The 17,246-nt window shown below is 36.6% G+C and overlaps 2 protein-coding genes across 2 annotated transcripts in view; both read right to left on the bottom strand.

The window, feature by feature from the left end:
• The window catches only part of RNF180 (ring finger protein 180), a 232,461-nt gene that overhangs the window by 182,836 nt on the left and 32,379 nt on the right, over positions 1-17,246 (bottom strand). The window contains 1 exon segment of the mRNA XM_033179678.1: positions 6,102-6,236. Coding sequence (XP_033035569.1) covers positions 6,102-6,236 — 135 coding nt within the window.
• On the bottom strand, positions 11,444-14,679 carry LOC117065184 (endogenous retrovirus group K member 21 Rec protein-like). The gene is made up of 2 exons (XM_033179680.1): positions 13,717-14,679; positions 11,444-12,112 (listed from the first exon to the last, which is right to left on the bottom strand). Exons 1-2 carry the CDS (start codon positions 13,936-13,938, stop codon positions 12,056-12,058), a joined length of 279 nt encoding a protein of 92 aa, XP_033035571.1. The 5' UTR covers positions 13,939-14,679; the 3' UTR covers positions 11,444-12,055.

Here is a 17,246-nt window from a genome sequence, read left to right as displayed (position 1 = left end):
TATTACAGGACCTGTGCGGTCTAAGTCTGCTTGGGATGCCATCACAAAATACCAGAGACTGAATGACTTAAACAATAGCAATTTATTTTCTCTCAGTTCTAGATGTTGAAGGTTTGAGATCAGGGTACCAGCATGTTCTGGCTCTGGCAAGGGCTCTCTTTCTAGCTTGCAGGTGGCTGATTACTCACTGTGTCCTCACAGGATCTCTTTCTCTTTTCTTCCTTTTATAGAGCCACAGTGCTATTGGATTAGGCCCCATCTTTATGCTCTCATTTAACCTTAATTACTCCTAAAGACCCTATCTCCAGATATAGTCACACTGCACCTTTTTTTTTTTTTTTTTTTGAGACGGAGTCTTGCTCTGTCGCCCGGGCTGGAGTGCAGTGGCCAGATCTCAGCTCACTGCAAGCTCCACCTCCCGGGTTTTACGCCATTCTCCTGCCTCAGCCTCCGGAGTAGCTGGGACTACAGGCGCCCGCCACCTCGCCCGGCTAGGTTTTTTTTTTTTTTGTATTTTTAGTAGAGACGGGGTTTCACTGTGTTAGCCAAGATGGTCTCGATCTCCTGACCTCGTGATCGCCCGTCTCGGCCTCCCAAAGTGCTGGGATTACAGGCTTGAGCCACCGCACCCGGCCAAAACACTGCACATTTAAAATACGCACTTGGAGGGCACACAATTCAGTCCATAGGATAGCATGTGGTAAGACTAGCATGGAACAAATACTGTCACTAAGAAAAGGGAACACAAAGTATTAAAAATGTAGTAAGCAATAAAAATATTTCTTTCAATATTACAGCTATTGAAGGAAAATTACCACCAGAATAATAAAGCCAGAGAGAAAACAAGCAAATTTTCTAACCAAAAGACATGAGGGAGGAGGTATATACTGGAATAATCTATTCAACATTCATCAGTCCTATTCATGTCAGCCACTCCATTGGCAATGGTGTTATACAGATGAAATACTTCATAGCCTGGTGACAGAAGAAGTCATGACCTAATAATTAAAGTGTTTTATTGTTAAGTGTTTTACTATCCCTCAGCTCCCAATTACCTGAACCCAGTGGAATTTGGTAACTGCCCCTAAAAGTCTCACAACTACAATGAATGTTGACCAATGATTTCTTTTAAAACCAATGGACACTTTTAACTCTCATTTAGGGTCTTTACATACGGATATATAGTTTGTATGCTAACTCTGCACAAATCCAGGGCAAACCTTTCACAAACTAGCTCCCTCTAGAATTGTGCAGTATACAGTCTGCACACTGAAGGCAATGTCTGATCTTTTAGATCTCATTTAACATTTAACATGAATAATCAACACTTTTTTTTTCTAGAAAATGTTTGTCCCTTGACTTCCATAATATTGTATCCTAATTTTCAGTTCTATTTTTTCACTCTTTTTTTCTCCTTTGTGAGAGCTTCTCTTTTTCTGTCTATCCTATAAATGTTCCTATATGATAGGACTACTTATCTCTTACTCCATTCATACACTGCATGGTAATCTCATCCACTCTCACAGCTTTACCGAAAATTTACATGCTGATGATCCAGTTTTAGTTCCGATCTCTCTTCTGAATCCCATATCCACATAACCCAGCAGCTTCCTAAAATATTTGAATATTCTACAGGCCATATAAACTTCACATGTCCAAAACCAACAAAACTAACTAAAACTGAGGACATCACTCCCTAACAGAGATTGCACAAATGGAGACCATTTCTGTTATTTTATTTCTACATCTTTAGGGTCTTTATTGTTGTTATTTTGTTTTTGTTTTTTGCCCACATTTCATCTATCTCAGGCCTGAAGGCAAGGTTGAAGTCCCCTTTTCTCCTCGTGGGCACTGTAGATTGTCTGAAAACTCCATTCTAAATTCCCTTTCTCATGTCTTACTGCATGCCAGTGGCTAGATAACTAAAGCTCAAATGTACCAGTTTCCCTTACAGTTCAAATTCCATACCAACCTAACTCGGACACATCTGATACATCCACTCGACATTACAAAAAATTTCCTATCAATGGTCAGGGCTAAAGAAGTGTGGTCCCGGAGTCAACAGCTATTGATGTTGTTTCCCCAGTTTCCTTATCCTCTATGTTGTTCTGAGAGCCATTTCACGTCTGCATGTGGAATAAAGGAGATAAAGCCATGGGCTCCCTTGGGATGGAAAGAACCTACGGAGAAACTTCCTACATAAAGCTGGTTATAACCTCAGTATGAGGGTAAACGAGAAACCTGTTTCTCAGAAGGGCACACAAGGAAACTTGCCTATCTCAACTCTGATATTCAGTAGAAGGAGAGGAAAAAACATCTTCCCCTCACGATATTTTCTTAAACAGTACAACACACAAAGGACAGAAATAATACATTCATAAATTATGAATTTCTGTTCAACAAAGACACCACAAGAATGAAATATAAGGTACATAAACTGGAAAAAAATAGTTTCAACACAATAACCAAAAAAAAGATTAGTATTTAGAATACAGAATCTCCAAATATCAAAAACAAAACATCTTAATAGAAAAATAGGCAAGAAAAAAAGACATTTTGCAGAAAACACACTTGACCTCTGAGAATGAGATGTTAAATGTTGGTGAAGATGTAAAATCACAACAATGCTGAACTACTGCTGGTGAGATTGTCATTTGAAAACAGCATTGTCCAGTAAAGTTGAACATGCACATATCCTATGATGCTGGAACTCCATTTAGAGTAATACTCATGCCTATGTGTGCAAAGATATGCATAAGAAAGTTCACAGCAGCACTGATTATAAGAACAAGACAAATAGATGTAAGTCAAATAACTATCAACAAAATGAATTATGAAGTTTGAGATATATTAATATACTGGAATACTATACTGGAATACTATACAGAAGTGGAAATGAACAAAATCTACACTCGACATGGTAATACTGAGTAAAAACAGCAATTTCCAGAATAATCACAGTGTAATTTTATTTACAGAAAATTGAGAAACAAAACACTTACTACATACATGGCTTATTTTTAACTGTATAGTTACTTTAATAGGTGATAAATTTAGCAACCTTTCAGCACAGTACTGATAAAATTACTTTGGGGTTCTAATAATTTGTTTTGTGGTTTCCTTTAAAGGATCCTTTCATGTTCATTTTTAATATTTTGATAATGTATACAGATTTATAAAATATAAAATATGTTTTATAAAGGGAACTTAAAGAAAATGCCAATATGCCCACTACCAAGATTAAGAAATTTAACATTAACATTACTTTAGAAGCCCCCCTCAGAGTCACTGCTTCATACTAATCCTTCTGCTAAGACTTAACCATGACATTGAATTATTTCTTCATTTTAAAATAATTTGTGTGTATTTTATATAAATTTAGTATATAATTTTTACATATTTTTAAATTACATATGCAATTTTATATAAATGAATGTATTTTTATTTTATAAGGTATTTTCCATGGTTTACATATTTTATTATGTTTATACATTTTATTTTACATATAAATCTACAGAGACAGAAATAAGATTGGTAAGCTGCCTGGGGATGGGAGCAGGACAAACAGACCTGAGGAAACTTTCTGGGGTAATGAAAATAGCTCAATATTGCAATATAGTGGTGGTTGCACAACTAAAAATCATTAAGTTGTTATCTAACAATGGGTGAATTTTATGGTCTACAAAGTATACTTTAAAATCTGTAAGAAACAAACATATATATGTTCACATATTACCTTTTCTGTGAAGTCTTCTGTGACCAGCCCAGGCAGAATTTTGTTTGCATTCCTCTTTTACAGTACTCCTCAAGTCAGACTATACTGGTTGGCCTATTTTCAACAAGACTTCAGAGATCCTAAGGACCAGAGTGTATTTTTTCAACTCTGTACCACTCTTCCACTATCCATCCCAATACATCCTACAGCAGTGCTTGAACTGTTCTTGCTCATTAAATATGTTTTAATGAATGAATAAGTGGGAGTTCTCCAGGTAAATAAAAGGATCAGCCACTCTAGTGAGAAGAAGTGACATTGTATGCTATCCTGAAGGAAGAGCAAAGGCAGCAAAGAGAGTGTGGAGGTTATGAGCACAGGCTCTGGAGCCTCACTGCCCAGTCCAATTGCAGCTGCACTTCTTAGTAGCAGTGTAAACCTGGGCAAATTACCTAATCTTCTGTGCCTCAGTTTCCTTATCTAGCAAATGGAGATGATAGGTTATCTTCCTCAAAGAGTTACTGTTTAAGGAATGAAAAATATTTAAAAAGCATTTAAAACAGTTCATAACCAGCAAGTACATAAAAAAGTACTCTATATCATTAGTCACCAAGGAAATAAAAATTAAATCTATAATGATCTATCAGAATGGCTAAAATTATAAAGACAGAAAATATTAAGTACTGGCAAAGATGTAACTGGAATTCTCCTATGTTGCCACCAGAAGTGAACATAAACTTTGAAAAACTACTAACAATTTATTAAGAAATTAAACTATATCTACCCCCATGACCCCAAAAATCTATTCCTATGCATATATTAAAAAGAAACAATAAAACATGATCACAAAATTATAAAAATTTTGATAGCAGTTTTATTCATAACTTAAAACTGGAATGAATGCCAATGTCCTTCGGCAGAAAAAAATTGATAAACTGTGGTATATTCACAAATGGCACACGGCTCAGGAGAAAAAAGGAACACACTACTGACACATGCAAAACATAAATCTCTAAAACACTACGCTGACAAAAATAAGTCGGGCACAGAAGAGTGCATGCTGTATTATTCCATTTGAAGGAATGTAAAGAACAAGCAAACCTAGACTATGGTGAAAGACGTCAGTGAGAAGGAGACCACTGCCTGCAGAAGGGCAGGACAAAAATTTTTCAGGTGATGCAAATGCATATCTTGATCTGATTCATGGCAGGGCTGATAAAATTTATCAAGTTGTACATTTAATTTTTGTATTACATATAAGTTATATCCACCAAAATACTCTTACCATAAAAAGTTTTGTATTTTTTCCTAATTAAAATGTTATTTCAAGTCATTAAAAAGTATTTGGTTTGAGACCAGCCTGACCAACACGGTGAAACCCCATCTCTACTAAAAAATACAAAAATTAGCCAGGCATGGTGGCAGGAGCCTATAATCCCAGCTACTTGGGAGGCTGAGGCAGGAGAATCACTTGAACCTGGGAGGTGGAGGTTGCAGTGAGCAGAGATCACGCCATTGCACTCCAGCCTGGGCGACAGAGCAAGACTCCATCTCAAAAAAATAAGTATTTGGCATGTAGTAAATATCCAATCAAAGTTATCTACTATTATCAGTTTAGACTGGCTAATTTGTTAAAGTAGAAGGGAAACCATCATTAACAAATATAACTGAAGTAAAACAGCGAAACAAACAAAAACCAAAAGCTGAGTATGTCTCTCAGAGCAGCAGAAGAAAATAATGACAGGTGATTACAGTCACTCTCTCTGTTAAATTCAGAATTCCCTCCAAACTCCATTAATTAACTAGTTTCTAGTTCATGCCTCTTTGATAGTACTCTTAGAGAAGTGAAGGAATTTTTATTCTTGTTGTTTAAAAACACTCACTTTTTATCAGGATGACCAAACATACACTTCAATATTATTCAGGTTTTCCTATGGGTTACTTTTATATTATACATGAACTTTCTCTTCTAGACCCATAGAGAATACAAAAAAAAAAAAAAAAAAAACCTATACAACAAGTTTCCAATTCTTACTAGGATTCTGAATTTAATTGTGCAGTGATTACTGAGGCTCACTCATAGTGGTAATAAAAAACATTGACTATTATCTTCAGCTTATGTCTATAACATTGCACTTAAAACACTGATGTCATATTAACATTAGTAATTAAAGGCAAAATTAATTTTAACTGTGGAAGGGGGATGCTTTTTGAATACCACTTTAGAATGTTTTCAGTGGGTCAGGTGAAATAAGGTAAGAGTCAAAGAGTCATGACAAAGAACTATAAATATTCTTAATAAGGTAGAGAAGAATAAGTGTGCATGTGTGTGGATATGCCCACAGCACTCCTCTACGAGGAAACAAAGACTGGAGTTACCAATACTCACCTTAATCACCTGATTCTCAAGATACTCCATAAAACAACCAGAGCTTGCTATACATTTTCTACATTTCCAACAACGAAGAATACTTGTTTCCTCTTGACTATGATTTTTAGTTGTCAATTCTTTGCTTCTTTTCATCTGTGGAAACAATAATGCATTTTTAGAATGTTAAACTGTCAGATAAACTGGACTTTCTACATCCTTAGCACAGCATTAGCTACAAGTGGAGCATAAAGCAGTGAACTACCATTTATTAAGGTACCTATTAATTATCAGGTCTTAGGTTTGGGGTAGTCTATACATTACATCTGAGATTGAAAATTCCAATGAATTATGATGATATGTTAGTGACTACCAGCTTATTTTCTTTGTGCAAAAAGTTTTATATCTACTGCTTTTCACTTGACTCTCACTAAAAGTGGTAAACACAATCTGTAGAGTCAATTCAATAAGTTACTGCAGGAGTTTTTTTGTTTGTTTGTTTTTAGACAGGGTCTCACTCTTGTAACCCAGGCTGTGGTACCATGGCACAATCATAGCTCACGATAGCCTTGAACTCCTGGGCTCAAGCAATCCTCTTGCCTCAGTCTCCTGAGTACCAGGGACTACAGGAGTGCACCACCACGGCTGGCTAATTTTTTTTTTTTTTTTACTTTCTGTAGAGACAGGGTCTTGCTTGGTAGCACAGGCTGGTATCAAATTCCTGGCTTTCCAAGCAATCCCCCTGCCTCAGCCTCCTAAAGTCCTGAGATTACAGGCGTGAACCACTGCACTTGGCCTATAGTGGTTTTAAAGAGTCATGACAAAGAACTAAATATTCTTATAAGCAGGATGTTTTGAATAGTCATACCATTAAATTTTAAAAATAAGATTTACTGCGTTGTTAATTCTGTGAAAGTTGGAAGTGTCTACTTTAAATTGATAGCAAAAATCCTTTATCCTGAAAGCAACAGTCTCCATTATATTGTACTTATTGGTACAGTTAACTATATACTACCTCTGATACATAATCAAGCAAGACTCAGAGAACAGCCCCACCAATTTTGCAATCTATTTTTGCACCTGAGATTTTATGTCACTACTTTGATTTAAACCAATTTGGGAAAATAGTTTCACACTAATATATAACAATTCCAAAATAGGTACAGGGTGTTAAATAACTTGTCTGGTAATTATCCATTATAAAGAAAGGGAATATTAATTTATCAGGCTACTCACATGGGCCTGCCTAGTTCCCTGGCCACATTTCATTTGTTCATTCATTTCTCATTCATCCAACACTTATTGAAAGCTACCTATGTACCAGACAATGAGTCAAACTCTGGGAACATGAAAATGAGTAAAACTTACTTTCTGTCTCAGAGGTGCTCACTATGCTACAGATCAGCAGTTTTTCAACTGTAGCACATAGAATCGCTTGGGAAGCTTTAAAAAAACAGTGATGCCTAGGTCCCCACTCCTAGAAATTTTTACTGATTCTGAGATGGGGATGGAGGTAGAAATGGACATTTAAAAAAAAAGAAAATCCCCAAGGGAATCTATAGTATGGTCAGGGTGAACACAGAGACATGTGTACAATTAACAATGAAGTAAAATGCAACTATAAGAGAGGGAACATGGACAGACAGTAATCAACTTTAAAGGTAGGACTTAAAGAACTCTGGCTGAGAGGGCACAGCAAGCTGCTCTAGTTCAGACCTTCAAGTAGATAAGCTGCAGTTTTGTACTACTGACCCATCTTCAGAATGCATCTTAGCCCAGTTGACCACTCCATTTTAACTGCAACCTCAATGACCACCAAAAATCATTTAATTTGGCCAGGCATGGTGGCTCACGCCCGTAATCCCAGCACTTTGGGAGACCGAGGTAGGTGGATCATCTGAGGTCAGGAGTTCGAGACCAGCCTGGCCAACATGGTGAAACTCTGTCTCTACTAAACATACAAAAAATTAGCCGTGTGTGGTGGCACAAGCCTTGTAGTCCCAGCTATTCAGGAGGCTGAGGCAGGAGAATTGCTTGAACCCAGGAGACAGAGGTTGCAGTGAGCCAAGATCATGCCACTGCACTCCAACCTGGGCAACAAGAGTGAAACTCTCTCAAAAAAAAAAAAAAAAAAAAATGCTTAATTTGCAAATGTCCTGCCCTCCTCTTTCTTCATTGTTGAAGCACTAACACATTTAACTTTAGTATTCTTCTTTCCTCTCTATATCCTTCTTAGCCTCTTTTATCTTCATCTCCCTTTTAACCAGTGGTCCTCAGCCAGGATAGGGACTGTAGGGAGGAGTCATATCAAAATCAAGTATGGAGAAACTCCACATCTGCCTGTGCCCTCCAACCCTGAGATACCTGCCCTCTTCTCCCTGAAATTTTTCCATGCCTTCTTGGGGTACAACTATGTAGTAGAAAAAAGCCTGTAGGAGATTACTGTAAGTCTTCATTTAAACACTGAAAACTATACTCACTCTGTGTGATAATTCTTCTGTATCAATGATTTTTACATCCATAGATCTGTTTTGGTCTTGTTCCAAAGCTCTAATCCAGTATTTTGAATTTCCAAATGCCAATGCACATCTCTCTATGAATCTCCTTCAGGGCCTTTGTACTGGCTGTTCACTCTTCATAGATCTGAGCTATTCTACACAGTAGCTACTAGTCAGACATGCTTATTGAGTGCTTGAAATGTGACTTATCTAAATTGAGATGTCCAGATTTTGAAGTGTTGGTAGAAAAAAAGAACGTTAAATATCTCAATATTTTTAAGTACATGTTGAAATAATACTTCCAATATACTGAGTTAAGGAAAATGTATTATAAAATTAATTTAACTTGTTTCTTTGTACTTGTTTATGTAGCTGTATAGATAAGGTCTGCATTGTATTTCTACTGGATAACATTTGTCTAGACCTCCTCACCTCTCCTGGGTCTCTGCATGGTTGCCTCCTTTCTCATCATTTAGATCTCGGTTCAATGTCATCTCCTCAAATATAAAGAATAAGGAACCCCTTGAATTACTTAAATACAAGTCAGTGGGCTACAGTCTAAGAGATTCTAATTCAGAGTTTCTAGGATATAAATCTTTGCATAAAGTTCAAATTTATCACTTATAACACTGCCAAATATCCATGTCTGAATATACAGTTTGCCAATCATTCAAGTAAAACATAATGTGCCATGAAAAGGTACCTAGTTCAACTCTCAACCAAAACAACTGAACATGGATTTTTCCTCAAGACCATCATCAGCCATCAGTAGACTGCAGAAATGCTCTATGGGTTCTTCTCATTTTTTCCCACAAAAAAAACATTTAAAAGATGTACTTAAAAGTAAAGATTTAATAAAATACTATTTACTGCTTCAGTAAACAGGTTTGTTGCATCTGTATGGTGGTAAAGAATAAAATGACTTCTAGTACAGATTGTCACCATTGCCTTGATTTTGCTAAGGGACCCGCAGTTTTGCCCACAATTGCTTTTGTATTATTTGTGCAAATGTCAACACAGTGAAAAAGGCAAACGACATGTTAATATAACCAAGAAAACAGTTTTGACCAGATTCTTTGAAAAGGTCTCACAGACACCAGGGGCATGAACCACATTTAGAAAAATGCTACTTTATGCAAAACAGCTGTCTCAAAAATGTTGTTTTTGAAAATCTTCTCAACAACATTCTTCAAAATATTTAGGAATGACAGATGAGTCCCTATGGAGAAACATATTTATAACAGATTAGGTTGAAATTTTTTATAATACCAAGCACTAGAATTATAACCTCCATAACGAAGTTGCATTTATTTGTCTATCCTTTGCTATTTGCTACACTTTATGGTAAAATACCAGCATTTGGCACAGCAATAATTCCACATTCCTGGGTCTCTAGTCTTTGCTGACCTTTTTATTTGTTATTCGTAAATCTAAACTTGAGATGAAGTGGACAAAATTATAAATGAAAATTAATCTAAAGTTAGAAAATACGAATAAAACAAAACAATTTTTAATATTGAAACAGAACTCAGATATCTTCTCCAAAGCAAGTTGGAAGGGAGATATAAGCATAAATGCTGTAACTGCCAAATTTTACCAATCTTTTATGAAATAATCTTTATAACCTATAAACTATAGTCCAGAAAACAGAAAAGAAAAAACAGCTCCTCCAAATAATTCTATAAGAGTAATACAACTTTGACATATTAATTAGACAAGGAAATATAAAACTAGACAAGGTGAGTATGAGAAAAAAATAAAGCAATCTATTTACAAACATAGATGCTAAAATTCTAAATAAAATATTAGCCAACAAACTCCATCAATGAATTAAAATAATAATACATTTTGACCAAGTAAGATTACTTTCAGGAATTCAAGAATGGTCAAAATTGGGTGAAAAACTATTCAATATACTGAAATGAAAGATTAAAAGAAAAACATGCTCATCCTAAAAACTGCAAAAAATAAAACTCTTGGTGAAATTCAACATTTAGTAAGAAATGAAAAACAAAACCAAAAAACACTACCCTAGCAATAGAAGGAAACTTCCTTAACCTGAGAGATAGGGAATTTATCAAAAACATTAGCAATTATATATTACTTGATGGTGAAACTTTAAAATCATTCCATTAAAATCAGGGATAATACCATGACGCTCACTATTTTTCCTATTATCCAAATTTGTAGCACAACTCCTAGCTAATGCTAGTAAATAAGAGATACAGCATCAGAAAGCATTAAACAGTGGGGGGCGGTGGGGGGACTAAGTTCCTGTTAATATATGATTTCATTTTTTGGTTTTTAGGTTACAGGTGTTTCCATCTTGTTAGAAATACAGCAGGCCCTTGAATAACATTGTTTTATTCAATATCACCTAGTTATAAAATTGATGAGGAAAGGAAAGTCAATTTCCATTGTAACATTGATGAGAAAAATAATCAACTCCTGACCAGAGCCACTGTCTGTGTGGAGTTTGCATGCTCTCCCCAAATCTGTGCGGGTTTTCTGTGGGCACTGCAGTTTCCGCCCATGTCCCAAAGATGTACATATTAGATTAACTGGCATGTCTTAATGGTGCCAATCTGAGACAGTGTGAGTGCAACCTGTGATGGAATGGTGCCCTGTCGAGGGCTGGGTCCCACCTTGCACCCTGAGCTGACAGATTAGGTTTCTGCCAGCTGCAACCCTGAACTAGAATAACTGGGTGAATATTGATCTTATTTTCTTAAATGTCTTGATTTCTTAAATGTCTGTATAGCTTACATTTACTTTAATACTTAATATTAGAAGTGTTTTGGTCTTTACTTAAAAGTTTGATGATGTTTTTGTGACCAGAAATATGCCATAGGAAATTAACTCTTATTTATATCAATTAGCCAATGGTAAAATTGGTTTCATTATATTAATTCCGATTAAAGTTGTAGTTTCCAAGAATTTATCAATGACATTAAATGAGGACTTACTGCACATAAATAACAACAGTTAGCAAGTTTGTTCCCTGATGCTGAGGAACTGGGGAGAACACATGTATGAATAAACAAAACTTACATTACACACACACACATGTTGGTGTCTGCGTGTTTCCTAAACAAAGGAATGAACACCCAAGACAACACAAGACAAGACAAACATGGCGGCCGCCCCGAGCAGCACGCTCTGCTTTATTTTATACATGCTTGTGGAATTTTATCACGTCACAAGAAACGAGTTGTTTTTATGTCACAAGTTGTTTTTATGTCATGAGTTGTTTTTCTGACTTTTCCCTAACTTTCCAATTTCTTAAGATGCTTAAACATTAACCATTTCCCAGAGTCTGCTGTTTACAGCTGACTCTTGTTCTTCCTGTTTGCAGAGAAGAAATGTCACGGTTTGTTTGCAAGAGCATAACTATCGGGAACATCTTGTTTGCGAGCACGTGGTCCTCTACATCTCCCCCTTCTTATTTACAGATTTGAATTTCTTTTAAAACCATCATCACATGTTGGGCTCGCTGGGATTCGGTGTTTGATCTCTGACACCGTCTCCAGCAGACTGTGAAAATGACAAAAGCAAGAATAACAATCAATACATTACTAGAAACAGAAGTCAGTAAAGTTTTTACAGAGTTCATAGGGTTTAAAGATGTCAAGCTTTGTGCAATACCAGTCATTAAATCTGCTCCGGTTAATAATGGTAACTGATTGCAAAATGTTTCAGAAATATTTTGCGTTAATTCCTGTATTTCCAGGGAAAGACTGTTATGGCCAATTAAAAGATTTTTTTTATCTCAGTCCAGTTATGTATAGTGCTATTAAAAGGAACAGGAGTAATACAAAATTGGGTAGTATTCCAATCACATTTTAACAAAGCTTGAGTGTTCAACACTGTCAATTGATCACCTATCTAAGAAACTACTTGTTCCAAATTATCCACTCGTTCAGTCAGATGCGCATCTGTTTCGTTGTTGTTTTGAGACTGTTCATACCATTGTTGTACAAATTCTGCCTTTTGGATATTCTGATGTAAAGCTAATCCAGCAACAGTGCCGGTGGAAGCAATTGCTATAAGTCCTATCACTGCCGTCACAATGATTCCAACCATTCTCCAACTGCGGTGAACAAGATCTTGCATTACTTTGTAAATCTGAGTAACTCCAGCATATTCATTCCAAGCGCGTGTTAAGTTCACAGGTAGCCAGGTTTCTTTTCTGGCTTTCAAAATATATAAATCGGAGTGAGACTCATTCCAATTATTATTCCACCAAGTAGTATTTACACAACTTAAGAATGTACAATTGCCCGTACAGTTAACTACCCCTGTATTATTATCCCATTTAAAGATTCCTGCTAATAAAAATAAGGCTTTCTTACACATGCAATAACATATCTGGAACTATTTCGATGCAAAGATATATGGAAAGGGTTAGCAATATTAGTAAGATTTAAGGACATGTTTCCCGTGAAAGTGGATATGGGTTTACCAGCAGCTAGCAACTTCCAAATACGACTTTGTATTTGTGAGGTATTAGCCAAATGTGGCATAGGAGGTGACAAACCACCAGCATGCCAAACAATAGTTTCATTGCCATCCGCAGAAAGACTATGATTACCTTTATGCCAACGCAGATTGACATGACTAAATTTAGTTTGAAAATCTCCATGTACACTCCAATCAGTAATAAGGTAATTACGACTTCTTCCTTTTACTTCTAATAATAATCGTGGCCCACTACCTCTACATCTAGTCCACTCTAATTGGGAAACACCTCCGTTCACATCAGGGAGAGGGCATAAAGATAATGTAGTGGGCAGAGTTTCTTTTAGTAATGCAGTGTGATTATACTTAAAACTTTGAGCAACAATAATCATAGTAAAGGCAGCAATGTGACTATAATTATAACGAATAGCCCAAGCCTCATGAGAAGGATGCAGACAATGTGGACTACTCCCAAGACATATAGGTAACCCTTCAACCCCAAATTGATGTGAACTATTTACTGTGCCAGTGTCTAATTCAGGATCCTGGTTTAAAAACGGTGATGACATCCAAGCAGTATCATTAGTAAATACTGGGACCTCTTTGTCTCCCCAGGCCACACCTTGATATAAGGGTGGAAAGGGAATAGAAGCCCAGTATGTAAATTGTCCAGCTATTACCTGGCAATTCACTACAGCCAGCATAGCCCAAAATAAAGTCAATGGGGTTTTTGGCTGCCCAGCTTGTTGAACAACCTCTTCAGCTTCTTGAGTGAGCCTTTTCAGCTGTCCCCATGTCGGAGGCTCTGCACGTTGAGTTCCGAAGGTGAATGTTCTTTGAGCATGCAGATTCAGCTCCTGAAATTTCTTCAGGAACTCTTCGGATTGGTTCCTCTTCGCCATGGCACTGTTTTAACCGTCAAGATGGAAACCACTAGTCTCCGGCCCCTGTACGGACAAGAGCATAGCCTCGGCCCCATTGTAAAACTTTTCCTTTTAAATATTGTCCTTGTAATGAAGGATAATACACCCATAGATTACTATTTTGTGGCTTTTCTAAAGGCTGTTGAAAATGTTTTACTGCTGCGGATTGCTGTAATTGGCGCCAATGGTTAAGAAAATTTAAAGTAAATAAAGCTTTTAGAATTTGGTGTTTTGGGGAATCTTGTCCATCTCCCCCTTTTTGTTTTAAAAGTTGTAATTTTAAAGTTGCATTGGTTCATTCAATAATAGCTTGACTTTGACTATTAAACGGAATACCTGTTGTATGATGAATGTGATATAAAGAAAGAAAGGCGGCCAATTTACAAGAGTAATAAGCAGGGGCGTTATCAGTTTTTAATTCAGCAGGAACATCCATAACTGCAAAGCAAGTAAGTAAATGAGTAATAACAGAGTCAGCCTTTTCAGAAGGTAATGGTGTAGCCCATTGGAAATGTGACCATGTATCAATTGTATGATGAACATATTTTAAATGACCAAAAGAAGGGACGTAAGTTACATCCATTTGCCAAATGTGATTCTGTTGAGTGCCCCGGGGGTTAATACCTGGACTTAAAAAGGGTGCAATGATAGGAGCACAGGATGGACAGGCCCTGACAATAGCTTGGGCTTGACGGCGTGTGATATAAAATCGCCGTTGTAATCCTAGACTATTAGTATGATGTAATTGTTGTTCATCTTGAGCTCGTTGAACACTGCCAATAAGTAAAGAATCAATCTGACCATTGCCAAAAGATAAAGGTCCTGGCAAAGCTGAATGAGAATGAACATGAGTGATGAAAAGGGGGGCAGTGCGAGAAGTAAGAGTTATAAATAATAAAGAAAATAACTTCTGTAAAGGAGTTCAAGGAAATAATGGTAAAGAAGTCTGAGAGATATATTTAGTTACATATACAGCATATTGGGAATCACTAACTATATTACAAGGGGTCTGAGGCCAGTCTTGTAAAACCATAAGAATGGCAAAAAGTTCTCCCTGTTGTACTGATGTAAATGGATAGCAAGAAATTTTTGAATTGTCAGATGTCCAGTACCCAGCTTTTCCATTGCTAGAAGCATCAGTAAAAAAGGTGGAACCTTTAACTGGTATAGAAGAAATAGGATTATATGGTAGTAGGGAATATTGTTGTAGGAAGGCAAATAATTTATGACTAGGATAGTGCTGAGAAAAAGAACCAGTAAACTCAGCACAAGTCACTTGCCAACCCTCATGAGTTTTTAGCAAGGATTCAATATATTGCTTAGATAATCGGTTAATAATTTTTACGGGGTCAGCGCCAAACAATTGACGAGCTCGATGTCGTCCTTTAATAATTAATTCAGCCAATTTATCAATGTAGGGATGAATCTTTTTAATGGCTTTATTAGCCAAAAATAGCCATTCTAAAATGTTGTTATCTTGATGTAAAACGGCTGTTGGCAAATGAGGAGTATGAAAAAGACACAAGGAAAGTGGAAGATTGGGTGCAATATAATCAAGGTGAGCTTCACTAATTCTATTTTCCACAAATGTCAATTCCTCTTCTGCTAAAGGAGATAAACGACGAGAACTATTTAAATCTGAATCTCCCTCTAAGGTGGCAAATAAATGTCGTAGTTTGTAAGTAGGGATGCCTAAGATGGGGAAGACAATTTATGTCTCCTAGCAATTTTTGAAAATCATTAAGAGTCAAAAGTTGATCTCTTCGAATTTGAATCTTTTGAGGTCAAATATGTTTTTCCGCTAAGAGATATCCCAGATATTGAATAGGAAATTGGGTTTGTATTTTTTCAGAAGAAATATGTAAATTATATTGAGTTAATTGTTGTTGTAAAGCTTGAAAAACTTGACTCTGTAAGACTTCAGCAGGAGTTGCCAATAAAATATCATCCATGTAATGATAAATTAATATAGTGGGGAATTGGTTTCTAACAGGATTTAAAGCTCTATGAACAAATTCTTGACATAAAGTAGGACTATTAAGCATGCCTTGGGGGAGAACTTTCCATTAATATCTTTGAGTGGGTTGTCCATTATTATATTCGGGAACAGTAAAGGCAAATTTTTCACAATCTTGGGGTTGTAATGGAATAGTAAAAAAAAAATCCTTTAGATCTATGACCATTAATTTCCAACTTTGTGGGATAAGGGCTGGGTTAGGAAGACCAGATTGTAAAGTCCCCATAGGTTGAATACAAGCATTTACAACTCTGAGATCAGTTAATAAACGCCATTTTCCTTTTTTTTTTTAATGACAAACACAGGGGAATTCCATGCAGAAGTACTTGGTTCTATATGCCCCTCGGCCAATTGTTCCTTAACTAAATCTTTTAAAGCCTCAAGTTTTTCTTTAGACAATGGCCACTGTTCCACCCAAATGGGAGTTGTAGTTTTCCACTTTAATTGTAAAACTTGAGGCTTGTGAACAGTGGCTATGAGTTTAAAGGATTGTAGCCCATTTTGAACATCATATTTTTGGCAGCTGGAGAAATATGAGGAATGCTTAAAAAGGCACCAAACTGTTGTAAAAGATCATGACCCCAAAGGTTAATATTAATGGGAACAATATAAAACACTACTTTTCCTTGTTGTCCTTCAGGTCCCACACAACTAAGGGGCTCAACACTTTGGTAAACTACAGAAGCAGTACCTAGGCCGGATAAAGTAACCGAGACTTGTTTCTTTTCCCAATGAGTAGGCCACTGAGCCAAGCAAATGATAGATACATCTGCTCCTGTGTCAACTAATCCCTCAAAAAGTATCCCATTAATTTGCAAAGAGCATAGAGGTTTTTGATCAGAAACTAAGGTTTCCCAGAAAACAGTTTTTCCAGTACTACTGAAACCTCCTTGACGAGACACATCTCTAGATAGAAAAGGAAAAAAGGGCAATAGAAGCAATTGTGCAATACGTTCTCCTGCCTCTAGGCGCATAAATTGTGAGACTTGTACCATAATAATAATTTCATCGGTAAAATCAGGATCAATGATTCCCGGAACCACCATTAACCCTCGCATAGCACTGCTGCTTCGACCTAACAAAAGTCCTACATGTCCCTTTGGCAAAGGACCACACACTCCAGTAGCTAACTTATATATCCCTCCATTAGGAGACAGAGTATAAGGCTGAGTAATAGCTAAGTCACCAGCAGCGCTTTGCTTAGTTGCAGCATAAAGCTGAGAAACTGGGGTACGGTGTGATACCCTTAAGGAGGACTCGAAGTCAGTAT

The sequence above is a fragment of the Trachypithecus francoisi genome, unplaced genomic scaffold (genome assembly GCF_009764315.1).
Source record: "Trachypithecus francoisi isolate TF-2019V2 unplaced genomic scaffold, Tfra_2.0 Lachesis_group2, whole genome shotgun sequence".
Lineage (NCBI taxonomy): Eukaryota > Metazoa > Chordata > Mammalia > Primates > Cercopithecidae > Trachypithecus > Trachypithecus francoisi.
This window is presented reverse-complemented; position numbering and strand designations above follow the sequence as displayed.

What these genes read in the sequence shown, in the direction of transcription:
- LOC117065184 (XM_033179680.1), bottom strand. Translation starts at nt 13,938, where the DNA reads ATGGCGAAGAGGAACCAATCCGAAGAGTTCCTGAAGAAATTTCAGGAG. An exon ending in TGGCTGTAGTGAATTGCCAG is followed by an intron (nt 12,113 to 13,716) that starts GTAATAGCTGGA and finishes TCATTTTCACAG; the next exon opens with TCTGCTGGAGACGGTGTCAG.